The sequence below is a fragment of the Chiloscyllium plagiosum genome, unplaced genomic scaffold (genome assembly GCF_037043375.1).
Source record: "Chiloscyllium plagiosum isolate Xiang-an unplaced genomic scaffold, Cpla_swu_hap1 HiC_scaffold_8, whole genome shotgun sequence".
NCBI lineage: Eukaryota > Metazoa > Chordata > Chondrichthyes > Orectolobiformes > Hemiscylliidae > Chiloscyllium > Chiloscyllium plagiosum.
In genome coordinates, this window is record NW_028270146.1 from 95,138,995 (window position 1) to 95,160,136 (window position 21,142).

The 21,142-nt window shown below is 46.9% G+C and overlaps 1 protein-coding gene across 2 annotated transcripts in view; it reads right to left on the reverse strand.

Annotated features, from left to right (window-relative positions):
- Positions 1–21,142, reverse strand: part of plekhh1 (pleckstrin homology, MyTH4 and FERM domain containing H1) — a 171,956-nt gene that overhangs the window by 125,226 nt on the left and 25,588 nt on the right. For both annotated transcript variants that reach the window (XM_087990124.1, XM_087990123.1), the window contains exon 2: positions 13,017–13,193. In XM_087990124.1, coding sequence (XP_087846250.1) covers positions 13,017–13,142 — 126 coding nt within the window. In that variant the 5' untranslated portion in view covers positions 13,143–13,193. The remainder of the gene's footprint in view (positions 1–13,016; positions 13,194–21,142) is intronic.

A 21,142-nucleotide genomic window follows, 5' to 3' on the forward strand; every position in this document is an offset into this window, starting at 1 on the left:
CACATCTACGAAACGCGGCCCATCCTCATTCCCAGCCCCATTTAAGAAAAAGGGGTCACCTTCCCTGGGATGGGACTGGTGATTTTTCAGGCGCTCTAACAGATGCTGCATTGTCACAGAAACCCAGGCCTACACCTTCCAACAGCCTGGAAAATGTTTTGGAACTTCCAGCGGTTGAGAAAGTAAGTGTGAAAGAAAAGCAAACCCTTCACTTTACATTCCTGTTTCTCTTCAAATAATTGAATCTTACCATTGCCAGCACTCAGCAAACTGTCTGCAATTCTCATCTTCTACTTCTGCCCCAATAGTGGCCCATTGTATGCAGTCAGTAGATTAACGTCTCTATTATTCCTCGATTCAAACCAAATAATGTGCCTTGGACTCCTCAGATACATCCTGCCCACTGCAGTGTTAAAAGCATCTCTGATTAACACCACCACCCTCCCTTTATCCCCCTCCCCGGTTTTTCCTGAATACCCTGTCACCAGGAGTATTAAGTTCCCAATCCTCCTTATCTTGCTATTTTCTCATTGTCCCATATGGTGGCTTGTGCCTACAGCTAACCTGCCTTTAATTAAAAATGCATCAAGGTCCACACAGCCCAGACCCACCTCTGACTGGTTTTGCAATTGCGGTGTCTGATCCCCACTGCTTCGTCACTCTGCGGCTGTCTGCCTCTCTTGTTTTAGTCCTGCTCCCTATGGTTTCTTTCTGGTGCCTGGCCACCTGTGGAAATTCCTTTCCTCACTCCCACACAGGGGTTCACTTTCCCACAGTGATATTTGTTCAGGGTGAAGTGCTGACCTTGGGAAAGGTCCCCGGTGCCTTAGCACCAGGTCCCAAAGTTCCAGGAACCGGAGCAGCTCCCACCCAAACCCCCCTCTCTCTAGCCCCACATTAACCTGCTGCTGCTATCCTCACCAACATGCTGCCTTGGGAGGAGGCCAGAGATTACAACTTTTTCAGCGCTGGTTTTAAAAATTTGCTCCCGAGCTCCTGAGACACTGACTGCAGGAACTCGAGCTTTCTCCCTCTTCCGCCTGCAATTCCCACAGACAGTGCGGACTCTCAGCTCCCCCACCACTCCCCTTTGTGTTAGCTCCCACAGAGGAAGGAGAGAAAGTTGTTAGCGTGAGTGTTGTGCGAGACTTTGCGGGAGCGGGGCCTACTTCGCGGGGGACTCACAACCCCACCTGCAGAAAGACCTTGCTCTCCTATTGGTCTGTAACCCCTCTGAAGTGGAGTCATGTTGGACTCAGACCGTTAACTCTGCTTCTCTCTCTCTCTCTCCCCTACTTCACAGACGCTGCCAGACCTGCAGAACTTTTCCAGCACTCCCTATGCTATATTCCCAGTGTGCTGGGCACCTTGCTTTTATCAAGTCCCCTCTGGTCACCATCTTCCAGTGCAGTCATTTGCCCCACAGTGCTGTAGACAGCTCGACACTACCCAATACAGAAACCCACTTCTGCAGTAGTTCTACAAAGTCTGAAAAGGGTTTCTTATCCGCCTCGTGCCCTGGCATCACCTTGTCTTTACGCGACGTGCAAGTCGGATTCCACAACAGTCCAGTCCCCACAGGGTTAGCATTGTGCGTCCACACAGTATAGTGGGTGCATTATTCACCTGCGACACTAGATCTCCTCTCCTGTATCACTGCGAGATGCTGCTAGGAATTGAAACGCGGCTGTCTCCCTGGGAGCAAAGAGAGGGTTATAACTGTGCCCAGCAGTAACGACCCTGCTAAAGTACTCTGCAGAGATCTCCCATATGTAGCAGCCTGCGGTAAAACAAAGATCTCCACACTGATTATTATTTCGGAATATGGACGGTGTGTTTCGATTCTACTGGCGTCTACCTGGTTTGCTTTTTGAGTCAGTTTTGTGCAATCTCTTAAAGATTTGTTCAGGGGTGGGGTGCACCAGGCCTGGGAGCAATGGCTGATCCTGAAACCCAAAATCATTCCAACGCAAGGGGGCTCTTTGTCAAATCAAGGGCGGGAGATAAGGAATTTCAGAGGAATAGAGGGACTAGAGACACTAGGGATGCGGAGATTTGAATGGAAGCATCAAGGTTTCGATATATTATCAAAAAGAGAAACCATTTCCACTGGAAGGAAGGCAAGTGAGTGGAAGACACCAATTTAAGCTAATTGATAAAAGAACTAGGTGAAAGATGAAGAGAAGTTCCTGTTTTTGCAGAGTATTATTTTGACCTGTCTGAAAATGGACTCATTGCATTTTTGAAAAGGGAACTGGACGAGTATTTAGAGTCAGAGTGGCACAGCATGGAAACAGACCCCTGAGTCTGACCCGTCCATGCCAACCAGACATCCTAAATCAACCATAATCCCAGTTGCTAGCATTTGGCCCCTGTTTAGCAAAGGATAAACTTGCTGAGCTACACAGAAAGGAGAAGGGGAGTAGGAATAATCCAACGCGTGCGGTACTGAGCCAGCGCAGATACAGATCATAAAGCTTTTGTGATTTACTGTCTGGGGGCTCAGTTGTAAACTCATCAGAAAACAAAAAGAGGTTGACACATGCAACAGTCAACAACTCCACTGTTGCTGGATCACGTAGGTTATCAGGACAGTCGGAGAAACAGGCACAGTTTGATCTAGAAATTCCAGTATCTTTCCACATACTTTGAATTGTAGGTAGCCAGAGATTTTCTACCCATTAGACAGCTGGATGCACAGTGTATGCTGACAACTATTAGAGGGCGTGGATTTAAGGTGAGACGGTAGAAGATTTAAAAAGGGACCTGAGGGGCAACTTTTTCACACAGAGGGTGGTGCGTGTAGGGGGTGAGTTGCCAGGGGAAGTGGTCGATTGGTACAATTACAATCTTTAAAGGGCATCTGGACAGATACACTAGTAGGAAAAGTTTAGAAGGATATGGGCCAAACACAGGCAAATGGGACGAGTACAAATTAGGAAACACGGTTGGCATCGAGGAGTTAGGCCGGGGGGCCTGTTTCCATGCTGAATGACTCTAAAATTGTGTATCATTTCCTAAGTGGTCAAACAGCTAGACATGATGACTTGAATGTAGGGGACCCTCCCAAGTTCACTTCACAACAAATAAAATTTGACAGTGAGCCCGACATCTGGCCAATGACTGGAACAAGATGGTAATTATTACAGGGTGCTTCAATGGATGAGAGAAAGGGAGAGAGAAGTGAAAAAGATAAGAGAGAAATGGAGAGGTTTAGGAAGTTAATTCCAAAGTTTAGGACCTAGTCAACTCAGTGTAGCACTGCCAATGATAGAGTGATTAAAATCAGGGCAGGGGGCAGAACCGAAACACAGAGATCCTGGAGGGTCAGGCCAAAGGAGGTTACAGAGAACGGGGGAGGGGTGACAAGGCCACAATTATTTTAATGCATGGATAAAAGTTTTATTGAACAGTATAAAGTGCTCATTGTTCACCTTGTGACTCCCAAATTGATTCGTGCTCAAGGTCACGTTCTAATTCATAAGGAGTGTGGGAAAATGGTGTGGAGCCAGCTCAAATGAAAACAGGTCCTCCACAGAGACACACAATGTGAATGCACATCAGCAGCAGAGTCAGAGGAAGGCAATCTACTGGGAGCCACAAAAGACACACAGGAGTGGAGCTCCTTGCCTCTGAAGGCACCTCTTCACTGCCTCGCGCAAAGTGAGGAAAGCGGAGATGTGTGTTTATATAGCGAGTAGCACAACTTCAGGCCATCCTGATAACGCAGTCCACAACTCACCGCGCACCCCTTAAGTGGATGAAACAAAGAATAATGCACACTCCTTAAGTAGGATCCAGAACTAGAGGGCATAGGTTTAGGGTGAGAGGGGAAAGGTATAAAAGAGACCTAAGGGGCAACTTTTTCACACAGAGGGTGGAGCGTGTATGGAATGAGCTGCCAGAGGATGTGGTGGAGGCTGGTACAATTGCAACATTTAAAAGGCATCTGGATGGGTATATGAATAGGAAGGGTTTGGAGGGATATGGGCCAAATGCTGGCAAATGTGTTGAGATTAATTCAGGATATCTGGTCAGCACTACAAGCTGGACTGAGGGGTTTGTTTCCATGCTGCACAGTTCCCTGACTCTGTGACTGTATGGTTATAACACATGGAGTTGAGCCCTGTAGACCTAGCTGACTGCGACAGTACCATTCTACTAAGGGTCAGGGAGGGACAATGCTGTTGGCTTTCACTAACACACAGAGACCTTAGCGTTCGGATTTGCCGAGAGCACAGCACTCAAAAAGCTTCCAAATCTTCCGGCACCCCCTAGATTCAAACTGCAACGAGTTCCGAAAACGAGCGAGCCGGGTAATAGAACCGGCCTTGATTAGGACTGGTCGATGATAATGACCAAATACGTGTCTACCTGTAACGGTAAGTACAGGACCCAGACAGGGGGCAGGGAAAAAAATCTTCTGTCGCTTCCCCACTCAATGAGCAGGATCAAATTCTTCAGAAAAAGCCAGTAGAGAAAATGATCAAAAAGAAATCTCCGTGGTGGAGGGGGCTCAGCCCTGGAGGTGGTTGGGGTGGGGTGCTGCGTATCTCCTCGGGTCTGAAACCGCGGAACATAACAAGTCGGCAATTTCGGAGTAATTGCCAGTCGCGTTTCCACCCTGACACCTCCCTTTGTAGCTCCGTTGAGTTTCTAATCATATAACAAAACCGCTGGAGAGTCTGGCATCAATTAGGAGCCAGTGGGTGGAGGCTGAACGTCAGAAGGGAAAAGGGATTTCAGAGTCTGCTGGCAACGAGCAGAACCTTGCGGAGAGATCAGCCCCGACAGAAACTCGACGCCAGGCTCCCCGGGTGACCTCCTACCCGACGATGGTCCCATTCAGGCCACGCACACAAAGACAGGGAGAGAGAGAAAGAGAAAGGGAGAGAGAAAGAGAAAGAAAGAGAGAAAGAAAGAAAGAGAGAGAGAAAGAAAGAAAGAAAGAAAGAAAGAAAGAGAGAGAGAGAGAGAAAGAGAAAGAGAAAGAGAAAGAGAGATAGAGAAAGAGAGAGAGAGATAGAGAGAGAGAGAAAGAAAGAAAGAAAGAGAGAGAGAGAGAGAGAGAAAACTTTCTCCCATGTGACGGGCTTCAGGATGCTCCCCTGTAGTGTTTTACAGCTGGCAGAGCTTCCTGCAGTAACACAAGGTTAACTCGGACAGCTGGTATGTCCACACAACAGAAGCAGAGATAAAGATAACCAAAGAGAATGTTCAGCAGTGCAAGGTGATGTTTGGAGAATCAATATTAGCCTCGACATTGGTGAGAAAACTTCCCCCACCACCCCATTCTTGTCTTTCGACTGTCCCTCGCTGCGATCCTTCGAGAGGGATCTTGGTTGAATGCCTCATTGGAAGGGAGGATCTTTTACCTGACAATATTCCCTCAGTACTGTACCGTTCAAGCAAACAGGTATCCCCCACCATCCAAAAGTGGAGCTTACCTTTCCCAAATGATGTAAAGGGAAGAAGCAATTAATTTGTATGGAAAAGTTTCGCCTTTTCTTGTAAAAGCGAAAATCCCGCTTGGGGTTAGCGAAAACAGGTACTTTTCCGTAAAAGTGAAGTGGCGTAAAGCTAACTTTCGAAACGCGAGGGATGCCTGCACTCAATCGTTTTATCCTGGCTTCGAGCATCCCCTCCCCCACTGGTGTGCTGTCAGTGGTACAGGGTCATGGTAGACACCACAGCAACGCACCAACGCCTCTTTAACAGCACCTCCCGAATCCCCAACCTCCAACGCTGGAAGGGCTGGGCTAGCAGATACACGGACCACCATCTCCAGTTAAACATACACCACCATCCCTTCACTGTCACCGGATCCAAAACCTGGAACCTGCTAACAGAATCACCAGAACACTTTCAGCCACTCAGGGCCAGCATTTATTGCCCGTCCCTAGTTGCCCCTTGAGAAGGTGGTGGTGAGCTGCCTTCTTAAACCGCTGCAGCCCACCTGCTGTGGGTTGACCTTAGGGGGGGTGAATTCCAGGATTGTGACCCAGTGACCGTGAAGGAACGGCGATAAATTTCCAAGTCAGGATGGTGAGTGGTCTGGAGGGGAACTTGGAGGTGGTGGTGTTCCCGTGTATCTGCTGCCCTTGTCAGTCTGGATGGAAGTGGATGCAGGTTCGGAAGAGTCACAAGAAATGAAACGTGAACTCCGCTCTCTCTCCAAAGATGCAGCCAGATCTGCTGAGTCTCTCTAGCGCTTTCTGTCTGTGTTTCAGATTTCCAGCATTCGCAGTTCTTCTACCTGTGGGCTGGATAAGGGGTTTTAGAGGGGGCACTTTCACATTCTAACAAGGTATAACTGTGCCAGTCATGACCACCTCCTGTGAGCGATTCTTTTGTGAAAAAGAAAGACTTTTTTGAAGTGAGACATGAACTATGACCTTCTGACTGAGGCAAGTCTGACAGCTGACAAGCATAGCTGAGCGTTCTCTAGAATACTCCACGTATTATACAGAGTTATGAAGTCAAATAGGTGCCAAGAGGTGTGAAATGAAAAGCTATCCTGTAAGTACACAACCCCAGTTGCTGTCTGACCTCTGACACGTCCAACTTTAACAAAGACATAGTTAAAGTATAACATGATCAGTCACTGTGACATCTAAATTGTCAAGCAGGTCTTCTGACAGGAGTGTGGATGAGATAATCCATCACTACAGAGAGTTATGAACACAGCCCAGTCCATCACACAAGCCAATCTTCCATCCACTGACTCCATCTATACTTCCCATTGCCTGCGGAAGGCAGCGACATCATCAAAGGCTCCTCCCGCCCCGGTTATAATCTCGTCCAACCTCTTCCATTGGGCAAAAGATACAGACGCTTTAACACCGCACCGACTGATTCAATAACAGCTTCTTCCCCACTTATTACACTTCGGAATGGATCTCTCAAAGTTTAAATTTAATGTTGATCTCGCTCTGTGTGCACCTTCTCTGCAGCTGTAACATTGTATTCCTCACTATGACCCTAACGCACTATGTGTGATATCATCTGCCTGTACTGCACGCAAAACCAAACCTTTCACTCTACCTAGGTACACGTGACAGTAATAAATCAGATCAAATAAAACCCAAAGAGCTGCAGATGCTGTAAATCAGAAACAAAAACAGAAGTTGCTGGAAAAACTCAGCAGGGTCTGGCAGCATCTGCGAAGAGAAATCAGAGTTAGCGTTTCGGGACCGGTGACTCCTCCTCTGAGGAGAGGTCACCAGACCCAAAACGCTAAATCAAATCAATTGTCGGGAAAGACCAAATCGAGATTATCAGTGCTGTTTTCCGAGACTCAGTGAATCTCCTGATCTGAGCCCAAGATGGATGCTCCCAGTCCTTTCTGTTCCTGTAACGACACCCCCCACATTTACAAAATACGACAAAATTAGCACCAACCGTCCACTTCCTGTTTAAAGACTCGGGAATATTTGATTTCACAAGAGCATTTCCCTTGGTCTCTGAACTGCCCAGATGGGTTCAGGGAGTTTGAACAGCTGTGGGCGGGCATTTTCTCTGACCGTGTGGTCACATGGTCCATGGTCAGACCAGCTGATGTGGCGCTGCAAATACAAGACTCTCCAGGGTTGGTACGAACATTTTTTCAGGAGGCTAGAAGACGTCAAGGAGACAATGAATGGAGTTTCCTTGCTTCTTTTCAGTCCAACAAGCTGATCTACTGTTGCTAACACAAGAGCAGCCTGCTCGTACTGAAGCTGAGGCAGAAGCAGTCCTGAATGCTAATGTATTAGAAATAAGATGCTGATGAGGAATTAAACCCTCACAGAACTACAAATGAGGGATGGACAGTGTTCCCCCAGTGACGTGCCCAGGATATTGTCGGCAATTATTGTGGCTAGCTCTCGAGATTCAGGAGGCCAAGCGTGCCGTTATAAATTAGATTGCTTACAGTGTGGAAACAGGCCCTTCGGCCCAACAAGTCCACACCGACCCGTCGAAGCACAACCCACCCATACCCCTACATTTACCCCTTCACCTAACACTACGGGCAATTTAGCATGGCCAATTCACCTGACCCGCACATCTTTGGACTGTGGGAGGAAACCGGAGCACCCGGAGGAAACCCACGCAGACACGGGGAGAACGTGCAAACTCCACACAGTCAGTCGCCTGAGGCGGGAATTGAACCCGGGTCTCTGGCGCTGTGAGGCAGCAGTGCTAACCACTCAATACTCAAAACCCAAGTTCAGAATTGCCAGCATTTTTACTGGCCACAATCCCACAAGGAAGGTTTTGCAGAACCTGCCGAAATGTGGGAATACCCCAACCTACAATATGATCCACGCCTATGATTTCCCGTGCCAGCTCCGGGGAAACAGTCAAAACAGTTCATTTGGAATCACTGCCCAAAACAAAATAGGGCTCCCAGAATATCCTTACAACCGTGGATGGGGCTACCCATTACCTAAAGGGTGTTCTCCTGAGAACTATATCTGCCAAAGCATTAGGGAGGGAATTCTTTCTGTCCATTCACAAGATGAGGATGTCTCTGGCTAGGTCAGCATTTATTGCAGATTAAGAGTCAACCACATTGCTGTGGGTCTGGAGTCACACATAGGCCAGTTCAGGTAAGGACAGCAGCTTCCTTCCCCAAAGGGCATATCAAACCAAATGGGCTTTCTTTCCAACAATGGCTTCACGGTCAACATCAGACTCTCAATTCCAATTTTTGTTTTCCGAAAGGTTGAATGATGACTCCACGATCTGCCATGGCGGGGTTTGAGCCCAAGTCCCCAGAATATTAACTGGGTCTCTGGATTAACAGTCCAGTGATAATACCACTAGACCATTGCCTCCACTATGAATGAGAGAATTCTGCAGCCTATAAATGAGAGTCCAATCAGGGCTCAGATTTCACGTGCAAAATATTCCAGAATATCCTGGGAAACCATGTCATGACCCAGGGAGGTCTTTAGTGTAACCCACAGTCACGGGGGGGGGGGGGGGGGCGGTGCTAGATGGTACTGGCAGACCCTAAAAAACAATGTTGATCATCCTAGCATCCAATTAACCAAGAGGGGGAGACGGAGGAAGAGGGGGAGACGGAGGAAGAGGGGGAGACGGAGGAAGAGGGGGAGAGGGATCGAGAGACAAAGCGAGAGAGCGAGAACACCTCTATTAAATAGGCCCAGGAACATTGCTCTCCCTTTAGCTGTAGAGACTGGCAGCTCCTAGGTCTGCCGTTAGACTCAAAACCCAAGGTCAAAACACGCAGCATTTTTATTGACCACAAAACTCCACAAAGATGACGGAAGGTTTTGCAGAAGCTGCCGGAATGTGGGAAAACCCCAAACTACAACATGACCCGCGCTTACGATTTCCCGTGCCAGCTTCTGGGAAAACATTCAAAGAAGTGTTTGTGTCCTGAGCTGCCCAGCTCCGCAATGGCTCTGCACTGCCCTACCAGGGCGTTAATGCAGTAGGCCACGGCTACCTCACCTCCCGCATGGGCGGCACAGTGGCACGGTGGTTAGCACTGCTGCCTCACAGCGCCAGAGACCCGGGTTCAATTCCTGCCTCAGGCGACTGACTATGTGGAGTTTGCACATTCTCCCATTGGCTGTGTGGGTTTCCTCCCACAGTCCAAAGATGTGCAGGTCAGGTGAATTGGCCATGCTAAATTGCCCGCAGTATTAGGTGAAGGGGTAAATGTATTATGGGTGGGTTGTGCTTCGGCGGGTCGGTGTGGACTTGATGGGCCGAAGGACCTGTTTCCACACTGTAAGTAATCTAATATCAGTGGGCCAGCTGAAAGGGCCTACATCGCCAAGGGAGATTTACTCCGGGGGCTACTCGCAGCCTGCCTTGTCTGTCTGGGTGAAGGCGACCTCTGCCTCAGATGATTCTGTACCAGGCTGAGTCATGCCATTCAGACTCAAATGCCCCAGTTGCCTTCAAGGAGGTTCATGGACCCAAAACTGCCAGGCTTTTCTAGCTGTGTAATGTACCTAGACTGTATGCAGTGATGCCTGGGAATCAGACTTAACGCAATGGAAAGCCCTCTTTCTGGAAATACCTGACCTAGTGATCAGTCTCACTGCAGCCTCTAGGATGCAGTGTTGAGTCCAATACCTTTGGTGCCTGAATCCATCCTTCAATGTCGTTCTGTCACATCGCACTCTGTCCTGTTATGGGATGGGCTGCTTTTAGCGCAGTCACTATCCTCACGCACTCCTCAGCCCATTATCACATTATACACTCAGCATAGCTAATCCGCTCTGTCCTACTCCTGGTGGTTAGCACTGCTGCCTCATGATGCCAGGGACTTGGGTTCGATTCCAGCCTCGGGTGACTGTCTGTGTGGAGTTTGCACATTCTCCCCGTGTCTGCTTGGGTTTCCTCTGGGTGCTCCGGTTTCCTCCCACAATCCACAGATGTGCAGGTCAGGTGAATTGACCGTGCTAAATTGCGCCTGGGATCCAGGCTAATGGATTAGCCAAGGGATAAGGTGTGATGGTCTTTAGAGGGTTGGTGTGGACTCAAAGGGCTGAATGATCTTTGTGAAGGGCAAGTCGTGCCTCACAAACCTTATTGAATTCTTTGAAAAGGTGACGAAGGAGGTTGATGAGGGGAAAGCGGTAGATGTGGTATATATGGATTTTAGTAAGGCGTTTGATAAGGTTCCCCATGGTAGGCTACTGCAGAAAATACGGAGATATGGCATTGAGGGTGAGTTGGAGGTTTGGATTAGGAATTGGCTGGATGGAAGAAGACAGAGGGTAGTAGTTGATGGCAAAGTTTCTCCATGGAGTGCCGTCACTAGCGGTGTTCCGCAAGGATCTGTTTTGGGACCATTGCTGTTTGTCATTTTTATAAATGACCTGGAAGAGGGGTTAGAAGGTTGGGTGAGCAAGTTTGCGGATGATACGAAAGTCGGAGGAGTTGTTGACAGTGAGGAAGCATGTGGCAGGTTACAGCAGGATATAGAGAAGCTGCAGAGCTGGGCAGAAAGGTGGCAGATGGAATTCAATGTAGCTAAGTGCGAGGTGATTCACTTTGGGAAGAATAACAAAAAGATGGGGTACTGGGCTAATGGTCGGATACTTGGTAGTGTGGATGAGCAGAGGGATCTTGGTGTCCATGTACACAGATCTCTGAAAGTTGCCACCCAGGTAAATAGTGCGGTGAGGAAGGCATATGGCGTACTGGCTTTTATTGGTAGAGGAATTGAGTTCCGGAGTCCTGAGGTCATGATGCAGTTGTATAAGACTCTGGTACGGCCGCATCTGGAATATTGTGTGCAGTTTTGGTCGCCATACTATAGGAAGGATGTGGAGGCATTGGAACGGGTGCAGAGGAGGTTTACCAGGATGTTGCCTGGTATGGAAGGAAAATCGTATGAGGAAAGACTGAGGCACTTGGGGCTGTTTTCACTAGAGAAAAGAAGGTTTAGGGGTGACTTGATTGAGGTGTACAAGATGATTAGGGGGTTAGATAGGGTCGACAGTATGAACCTTTTCCCGCGTATTGAGTCGGGTATTACAAGGGGGCATAGCTTTAAATTAAGGGGGGGTAGATATAGGACTGATGTTAGGGGTAGGTTCTTCACTCAGCGAGTCGTTAGTTCATGGAATGCCCTGCCAGTAACAGTGGTGGACTCTCCCTCTTTATGGGCATTTAAGAGGGCATTGGATAGGTATATGGAGGATAGTGGGTTAGTGTAGTTTAGGTGGGCTTGGATCGGCGCAACATCGAGGGCCCAAGGGCCTGTACTGCGCTGTATTCTTCTATGTTCTATGTTCTATGATCTGCTTCCACACTTAAGGGATTGTATGATTCTAGTTCCTAATATCACGTACTCAACTTTCCTTCTGGTCTGGCCTACTATCCATAATCTCCTTGCTTACCTACACCTTTCAACTCTCTCTCTCTCTCTCTCTGTGGGTTCCATCTCCACCTATTCACTCATGTCTTCCCCACTTATCAGAGTTGCCAACGGTTCTGGTGACAAGTCACGTTAACTCTGCTTTCTCCCCGCAGATGCTGCCAGGCCTGCTGAGTTGCGCCAGCAATCTCTGTCTTTGTCACCGAGTGGGGGTTTGCCAAGTCCACCGTGTTCGATCTGGGACGTACGGTAGGTGAAAGACAGAGCCAGGGCCAGGGGCACAAGCAGCGACACAGTGCCCTATCTCCACAACTAAATGGAAAGGTTTGTTTTTTCGTGAATGTGTGCGGTGTGTGTCTGTGTGTGTCTGACAAGTTGTCATGGATGGTGAACCATTAGCAGTTCAATTAAATAAGGAGAAACTGGGGCCTAAAAATTGGGAACCAGGGGACACAGATACAAAAAGAAATTAATGAAGGACACAGAGACTAATGTAAAGGGATATCTTGTTGTACAATGCACTACTATGTTCTAGAATGTACTTTCTGAAAACACACTGGGCCAGAATCCATGTGACTATCCCAGTCCAATGTGCTGCCAAGTTGGCATGAACTCCGGTGGGCCCCATGTGTTGCTGATCCTCTATTGGCTGTTCCCCCTGGGCCAGACTACCCCATAGTTCAAGACTCTAGAGTCTGACCCTCTGCTTATAGACAGGACGCTCACCTTGGACTCTACAGCCCAGAGGGAGCACTGCTCAATGTAAACACTTATTACACTCATCTCAGCGTTGATGACCACCCCAACCTCTATTCTCTGTAGCGTCTGACTGCTGAGATATCATGTCATTACCTTATACTACACGGTTCAAAACAGAATTGGCAGTGTAATTATGTGGAGAAAGGGCGTGACCACTGGCTCTTTAAATTGGGCCACCCACAGAAACAACGGGCCAAATGGCCTCCTTCTGTACTCATGTGGTTTTCTGATTCATGGATTCTGACAACACAGCAGGGCCTCACCGATTTAGCTGACTGCGGTTCTTGAAAGCTTTTGAACTGGGTTTTTTGGAGTGCATGGCTCACACCACGTGGTGGAGAGAGCAGCCGCGCTAAAGCAGAGACCCCACCCACTCCCCCCACCCCCAGTGATCCCCCCCCCCATTCACCTTTTCAGCCAACAGCTCTCGGATCTTGCCGGCCTGCAGCCTGAACCTGAAGAGCTGGGACTCTAACGTCATGCAGCGTTTCTGCCAATTGTAGCCACCCCCGCCATTTTCTGCCACTGTCTCCATGGTTACTAGCTCTCACCGGTGGTGGGGGCGCGTCCTCCAGGTACTTGGAACCTGAAAACGAAACGCAAGGTTCAGAAGACAAAAATAAAATAAAGAGTAGCAACAAGCCCCAGTGCCCAGAACATAAAGTAACCGTGGAGATAACGATAGAACGGGAAGATGGTTAAAGGGCCTCAGTCCAATCTGATTCCGCCTTCCTCAGCCCCTTGGATTGAAGCACCATGTAATCTTCAAGCTTCTGGAATGGGGCTTGAGCCCACAGCCTCCTGATTCACTGGTGAGAGCATTATCCCAGCGGTTAGAGAGCTCCACTGGCCCGACAGCTGAGTGGATGATGCAGTCTGTCTCCCGATCATACGCACCAGCCAAGGTTAGCTACACAGACCAGGCCAGACCAGACCCTCTCCTCCTTACACTGGGGAAGGATGAGCAGTCAGGGTGTTGAATCACAGGGCGAAATCTGGCCTGACCAGTGCACTCAGGTCATTTTCCGCTTTTCACCAAAAGCTTAAACCCTTTGCTTCCCCTTAAACTGTCAATTGCTTCAACCAATCCCACAACGGCCAGTGCCACATTTACAACACTCATTCGATTGAAGAACTTTCTGCCGAATTCACTGCTGTCTATCTTGTACTGACAGTCTCTAGTTATACGTGGAGAACCTCTCCCCAGGTCCTCTCTGTTGAAAACCTGCTGAAATTTGAAGATCTCCATTAGGTCAGCCCTCAGCTGCCTCTTTTCATGATTCAGGCTGTTTGCTCTATGCTGATAGGTATAAATGTCACCTCATTCCTGAAGAAGGGCTTATGCCCGAAACATCGATTCTCCTTGCTCCTCGGATGCTGCCTGACCTGCTGTGCTTTTCCAGCAACACACTCTCGACATAAATGTCACAGGTCATGTATTACCATTATAAATCTGCACTGTACCCTCTCCAGCCCCTAACGGCCTGACCCAGGACTCTCACTGAGCTCCCAGGACCAGAGGCCTGGTGTGGGCGACACCTGGATTAGGGCTTTGGGGATCTGGGTGTGTAGCAGCAGCTAAAAGCCTAGATTAGGGCTTTGGTGGGGGGAGGGTCTGAGATACCAGGAGCGAGCCCAACACAGCGGTGGAGTTTCCCCCTAACATCTGCAGCAGGAGACGTGAGCCAACGTGCAGAAGATCGAGCCCTTGTAGGGAGTGCAGTCCCAGAATGGTTTAGAGAGACTGCAGTGGTTGAACTTTTAGCTTTATTTCTTTATTCTTCTACTTAATACTAAGAAAGACTGTAATGTCTAACTTCTGTTTTACGCTACACTAAGAGTGCCTGTGATGTTTAACTATTAACTTTGTTCCTTATTTCTTTCAACCTTGATAAGGTTTTGTAACTCGGTGACACAGTGCGTGACAACTTTGATGACTTTTCAGTGCACTTCAGTACGCATGACAATAAAGTCTAAACCTCTTTAATAGGCCATCAGAACCACACATTATGAGCTCAACGCAACACATATTCAGAATAACACGCCCACTTTCCAATTCCAGTCCTCTCAATATCAACCACAGTAAGTGTTTCACTTCTGATTAAATGAACCTAGATTCCGAATTCTAGCAACTGCTCTATTTGCATTTCAAAATCTCTTTGCTTCTCTGTCCCATTTAGGCTTTTAATTTCAAAGTAGCATATGAGCGAATTATTTTTCGAACCCAAAATGCAACAACCTCGCTCTTGTCGACGGTGAAATGGATTTGCGGATTACTTCTACACGCTGCCAAGCCCGTTAACATCTTGTAATTTGTTGCTCTTCTCCTCAGTATTGACTATCCCAACATCCCACTCCCAGCCTGAAGTGAGGTTGGCGCTAATTTAAAAAAAAACTGCGGCTTTGCTTCCAAGCAGTTAATGTGAATTGTAAATGTCTGTGGTCCCAGCACTGATCCTGTTCTCACAATCTCTTATTTTCAGAGGAGCATATGAATCAATCATTTTTCTAACCCAAACTGTAACAACCTCACTGTTGTCAATGGTGAAATGCATTTACCAATTACTTCTCCACTCTCCAAAGTTCATTAACATCTGCTTGTAATTTGTTGCTCTTCTCAAGAGCCACCCTTTACCTATAGTCTCTGCTTGCAGCTCACTAGAAACCTCTCCAGATTCTACATATTCCAACCTTAGGCATTATTTTTTTTAAAAAAAGGACCTTGTAGAAATTTAGATACATTACATCGACTGCATTACCTTAGTCTATTTTCATCTCTTCAAAAACATTCAATGGAGGTTGGTCAAGTCAGACTTTCTCTTTCGAAACCTATGTTGATTGTTTATTCTTACAGTTTTTTATTTTTTCTAGATTGTTTTCTATTTTCCCATTTCATAGCAACTCCATTAGTTTCCTTTCGCTAGCTGGCTGGTTTGTAGTTCAGTGTTCTGGTCTTCTTCTTAAATATAGGAACAGGACATGATGTCCTCCAGCACCACACCTTCATGAATTGCTGAATGGCTGTTATAGCGCAACGCCTCCACTAGGCTCTTTAACAATGCGCACGCACACAATCCGTGCAGAGAAGGGGCTTTCCCCTCACAGGTCCGATTAGCTTACTTATGATACGTCCTATTCTATTTTAAATGCAGTTATGCCCTTTGTGAAAATCTGATGTGATGACAATTTGACTTGGTCATTACAAAAGTAGAAAAAAAATGTCTGCCCTTTCACCAAGGGGGTCATGTCAGTTAGTGACCCTACTCCCATCACAAATTTCCTTCGTTTAAATTGGTCCACTTCTGCAGAATTTTACCCTTTTGTTCTGTGTTCTTTGATAATTGGAATTTCATTGTTCATTTGTCCATTCTGTTTTTACTTCTGTCAGGCTGGCTAATGCACCCGTTGTTTAGAAACAAGACTTTGAGACGACTTGACGGGGTCAGTACAGAAAGTACACTTCCCCTCGTGGGAGACTCTCGAGCTAGGTAGCACAGCTTTAAAAAAAAACTATCCCCCTTTAAAATGGGGATTAGGAGACTTGTTTTCTCTCTAGGAGGATCAGGGATCTGTGAAACCCTATCCCCCAGAAAGCAGGCTCATTGAAAATATTGACAACAGAAGTAGAGAAGATTCTCGATTAACAAGAGAGTCAAAGCTTTGTGGGGGAAGGTGGCAATATGCCCTCTAATGTCTTCTCATCATTTCGTGTGTAGGTCTCCAAGGCCCATCTGCAGTCTCAACTTCCAAAACCGGAGGTCGATGCGTTGGTATGGTGATTGGAGTGGCTTAGAGAGTGTGGGAATCGAGGACATTATTAGATCTTATTGAACGGTGGAGTTAGCCTATACAGCCTGCTCCTAGTTTGTATGTTTGCTTTGTACTCTTTCATCTTGCCTGAATATTTTGTGTAGGCCTCTTTAGCCATCCTGAGGCAGTCATAGAATCCCTACAGTGTGGAAACACGCCATTTGGCTCAACAAGTCCACATCAACCCTCCAAAGAGCATCCCACCCAAACCCATTCCCCTACCCTATTACTCGACATTTACCCCTGACTAATGCACCTAACTTACACATCCCTGGAGACTACGGGCAATTTGGCATGGCCAATTCACCTAACCTGCGCAGCTTTGAACTGTGGGAGGAAACCAGAGCACCCGGAGGAAACCCACACAGACAGGTAATCCCACTAGTTTTTGGCTTTAACAGACCTGTTGCAATTCCTTAGGTAACAAAGCATTCTGCGCCTGCAGGTCACAACCACTAGAAAACGTTCAGACTTGGGGCTGATAATCCCAAGTTACTGCACGTTCAGCCAATAACCAACACTGCCCACATTAAACAAACAAATAAATTAAGAAAAAGCACAACTTAAATCTTTCCTGTTGCCTGGTCATTACAAATGTAAAAACGTCCGGCCTTTCACCAAGGGGGTCACGTTACTTAGTGACCCTACTCCCATCACAAATTTCCTTTCTGCTTAAACTGGTGCGCTTCTGCAGTATTTTATTTTGTTCTGTGTTCTTTGTTTGTTTTGTCATTATTGCTGTCCGTTTAATATCTCCAACCCTGTTCTAAGTCCTTCAAAAATTAGATGTTTCTAATCGATTGCCATCCTTTTTGTCATACCTGCATCCTTCGCAAATATTATCGTAAACCATATTATGGTCACTGCTGCCTAGGTCTCTACATACTGGTATTGCTCTCAGCTGTTCTGACACATTACCCATTACGGTGATCCAAAAAATAAACCTGGTCTTGTTAGGCTTCCTGCAAATGCCTCCCCCGCCCTCGCACTCACCCCCCCCCCCCCCCCGCCCCTGCCACAATGGCATTGTAGGTCTACCTACACCAAACAAACTGCAGCAGTTCACCAAGAAATCTCACTGCCAGCTGAAAGGGCAATTAGGGATGGGCAATAAATACCAGCCCTGCCAGCCAAGCTCACACCCTACGAGCAAATAAAGCATGGAGCTAGAAAGGTATTCTGAATAGATTGCAGGAATTTCATTCCCTTTTCCCTATTATCTACCTCTTGTTCGATTAACATAGTGTCATGGAGATATACAGCACAGAAACAGATCCCTCAGTCTAACTCATCCACACCGTCCACATATCCTAAATTAATTCAGCCCCATTTGCCAGTATTTGGCCCATATCTTTCCAAACCATTCCTGTTCACATCCTGACCCAGATGCCTTTTAAAATGTTATAATTGTACCAGCCTCCACCATTTCCTCGGGCAGCTCATTCCATACACACACCGTCCTCTGCGTGAAAAAATGCCACTTTAGTCCTTTTTTACATCTTTCCCTTCTCACCCTAAACCTATGCCCTCCCCCACCCTGGAGAAAAGACCTTGATTATTCACCCTATCCATGCCCCTCATCATTTTATAAACCTCTACAAGGTCACCCCTCAGCCTCCGACGCTCCAGGGAAAATAGCCCCTGCCTATTCAGCCTTACCCTATAGCTCAAATTCTCCAACTCTGGCAAAATCCTTTTAAGTCTTTTCTGAACCCTTTCAAGTTTTATAACATCTTTCCTATAGCAGGGAGATCAGAACTGAACATAATATTCCAAAAAGTGGCCTAACCAATGTCCTGTACAGCCACAACATGACCTCCCAACTCCTGTACTCGATGCACTGACCAATAAAGGAAAGTGTACCAAACGCCTTGAATTGTGAATTTGTACTCCAAGATCCTTTTGTTCAGAAATACTCCCCATAACCTTACCATTAAGTGTCTAAGTCCTGTTGTGATTTGCCCTACCAAAAATGTAGCACCTCACAGTTATCAAGATTAAACTCCATCTGCCACTCCTCGGCCCATTGGCCCATCTGATCAAGATCCTGTTGTAATCTGAGGTAACCTTCTTTGCTGTCCACTACACCTCCAATTTTGGCGTCATCTGCAAACTTACTAACCATCCCTCCTATGTGCACATCCAAATCATTTATATAAATGTTGAAAAGCAGTGGATCTAACACTAATCTCTGTGTAACACCGCTGGTCACAGGCCTCCAGTCCAAATAGCAACCCTCCACCATCACCCTCTGTCTCCTACATACTAGCCATTTGTGTCTCCAAATGTCTAGTTCTCCCTTTATTCTACATGATCTAACCTTGCTAACCGGTCTATCAATCTTGTTGAATGCCTTACTGACATATAGATAGCGTCCACTGCTCTGTCTTCATCAATCGTCTTCATCACTTCTTCAAAAAACTCAATCAAACTTGTGAGGCATGATTTCCTATGCACAAAGCCATGTGAACTATCCCTAATCAGTCCTTGCCTTTCCAAGTACATGTAAATCCCATCCCTCAGGATCCCCTCCAACAACTTGCCCACCACTGAGGTCAGACTCTCTGGTCAATAGCTCCCTGGCTTTTCCATACCACCTTTCTTCAGTAATGGTACCAGGTTAGCCAACCTCCAGTCTTCCAGGACCTCACCTGCGGCCACAAAGTTCGTGGGTTACAACTGATCCAATACCAAGGTAGTCTTCTGTTTTTCATTCGTTTCCCTAATTTGTCTGCATGGTTTCCTCCCATCTAATTCCAGTCCTCTATTCGGAGGTCTCTACACCCATGATGAATCCTCTATTTTGTTTCACCTCTATGCACAGGATTCTATTTGTGTCTTACTGTCAGTCAAGCCAGTTTCATCCCCTGCTATTATGTCACCCCACCTCCTGGCCTTTGTCCCCCCTAACCCTTTCTTTTCCAACTATACTATGCCCTAGAACATTTCATCTACAATCCTGACTTCTCTGTAGCCACATCTCAGTAATCCCTACATTGGATTCCACACACAGATCATCACAGACACTATGAAAAGCTGCACCCTTTAACATTTTTTTTCTAACAGCTCTGTTCACTTCATTTCTAACTAGCTTTTTTTTGCACTGCTGTTTTATAACTCTATTCTTTGGCTATATATTTTATATATATATAGTCCCTCCCTTATTTTGGTTTCCTTTCCTGTGTTGTTTACATTTACATTTGTTTGTACGTGGCGCTTCAGTCTTACTAATTTAAATCCTCTCCTTAATCCGGCAGCCCATGAGTGGAAATTTAATGTGCAGGGATATGATTGCGCTTGGATCAGACTGAATTCGGCACTTCATCCAAAAACCAACACACTCTGGCTGCCTTCCCATGTGGAGCCAGGGAGCACTGTGAACTCACAAGACCATAAATACAGAAGCAGAATTAGGCCAGTCAGCCCATCGAGTCTGCTCCACCATTCGATCATGGTTGATATGTTTCTCAACCTACTCTTCTGCCTTCTCCCAGTAACCCTTGATCCCCTTACTAATCAAGAGCCTACCTCTGTCTTAAATCTACTCAATGACTTGGCCTCCACAGCCTTCTGTAGCACTGCGTTCCACAGATTCACCACTCCCTGGCTGAAGGGATTCATCCTCATCTCAGTTCTAAGGGGTCACCCCTTCACTCTGAGGCTTTGCCCTCAGGTCCTAGTCTTTCCTACTAGTGGAAATATCTTCTCCACATCCATTCTAACCAGGCCTCTCAGTAAGTTCCAATCAGATCCTCCCTCATCCTTCTAAACTCCACTAAGTTCAGACCAGAGTCCTCGATCGATCCTGGTACGATAAGCCCTTCATTGTAAAATTCCTCTGGACTCCCTCCAATGCCAGCATATCCTTCCTTAGATCTGGGGCACGAAACTGCTCACTATATTCCACAAATGGTCTGACCAAAGTCTTATGCATCCTCAGCAATACAGCTTTGCTCATAATGTTGTAGCCCTCTTGAAAGGAGCACTTACATTTCATTTGCCTACCTAACTGCCGAATTAACTTATTTCCAAGTAAGCAGTACACTCTTTTAAAAAGCTATCATTGAATATGTTTGAGTTACTCTTTCAGAGAGCACTTTTCAGATCACAATTTGTTGGAAAACGCTTTTGTTTTCCCTGATCACCTCTTTTGGCATATGTCTGTCCCCCCCGGTTACTGAGCTTCTGAGACTAGAAGCAATTATTCCTCAGTCTATCACTATTCCACATGGTGCCTGATCAGAGCCTTATATAGCCTCAGCAGTACATGCCAGTTCTTGTATTATAGCCCTCAGCGGTGATGCACAGGGTAGTGTTTCTGCTTCTCAGTCAGGAAGGTCAGGAGTTCAAATCCCTCCGCAGGCAGACAATTTAAAAAAAAAAGAAAATAATTCTTGGCAATTTGGGCATCGCTGACCAGGCCAGGACAGAAGGCCCGTTCCTAATTGCCCTTGACATGGTGTGGTGGTGAGCTGCCTTCTGGATGTACTGCAGTCCTTGGGGTATGGGCACACTCACAATGCTGTTAAAGGGAGTACTGAATGATGACCCAGTGATAGAATACCAGGACAGGCTGGGGAGGGGAAGATGCAAGATGGTGGCGTTCCCGTGTAGCAACTACCCTTACAGCTGGTGGGGGCGCAATGAGTTTGAAAGGCACTGCTAAAGTGTGTCTGTCTATCAGTGAATGTTGAAGCCGGTATAAATCTTCAACATTGTTATTTC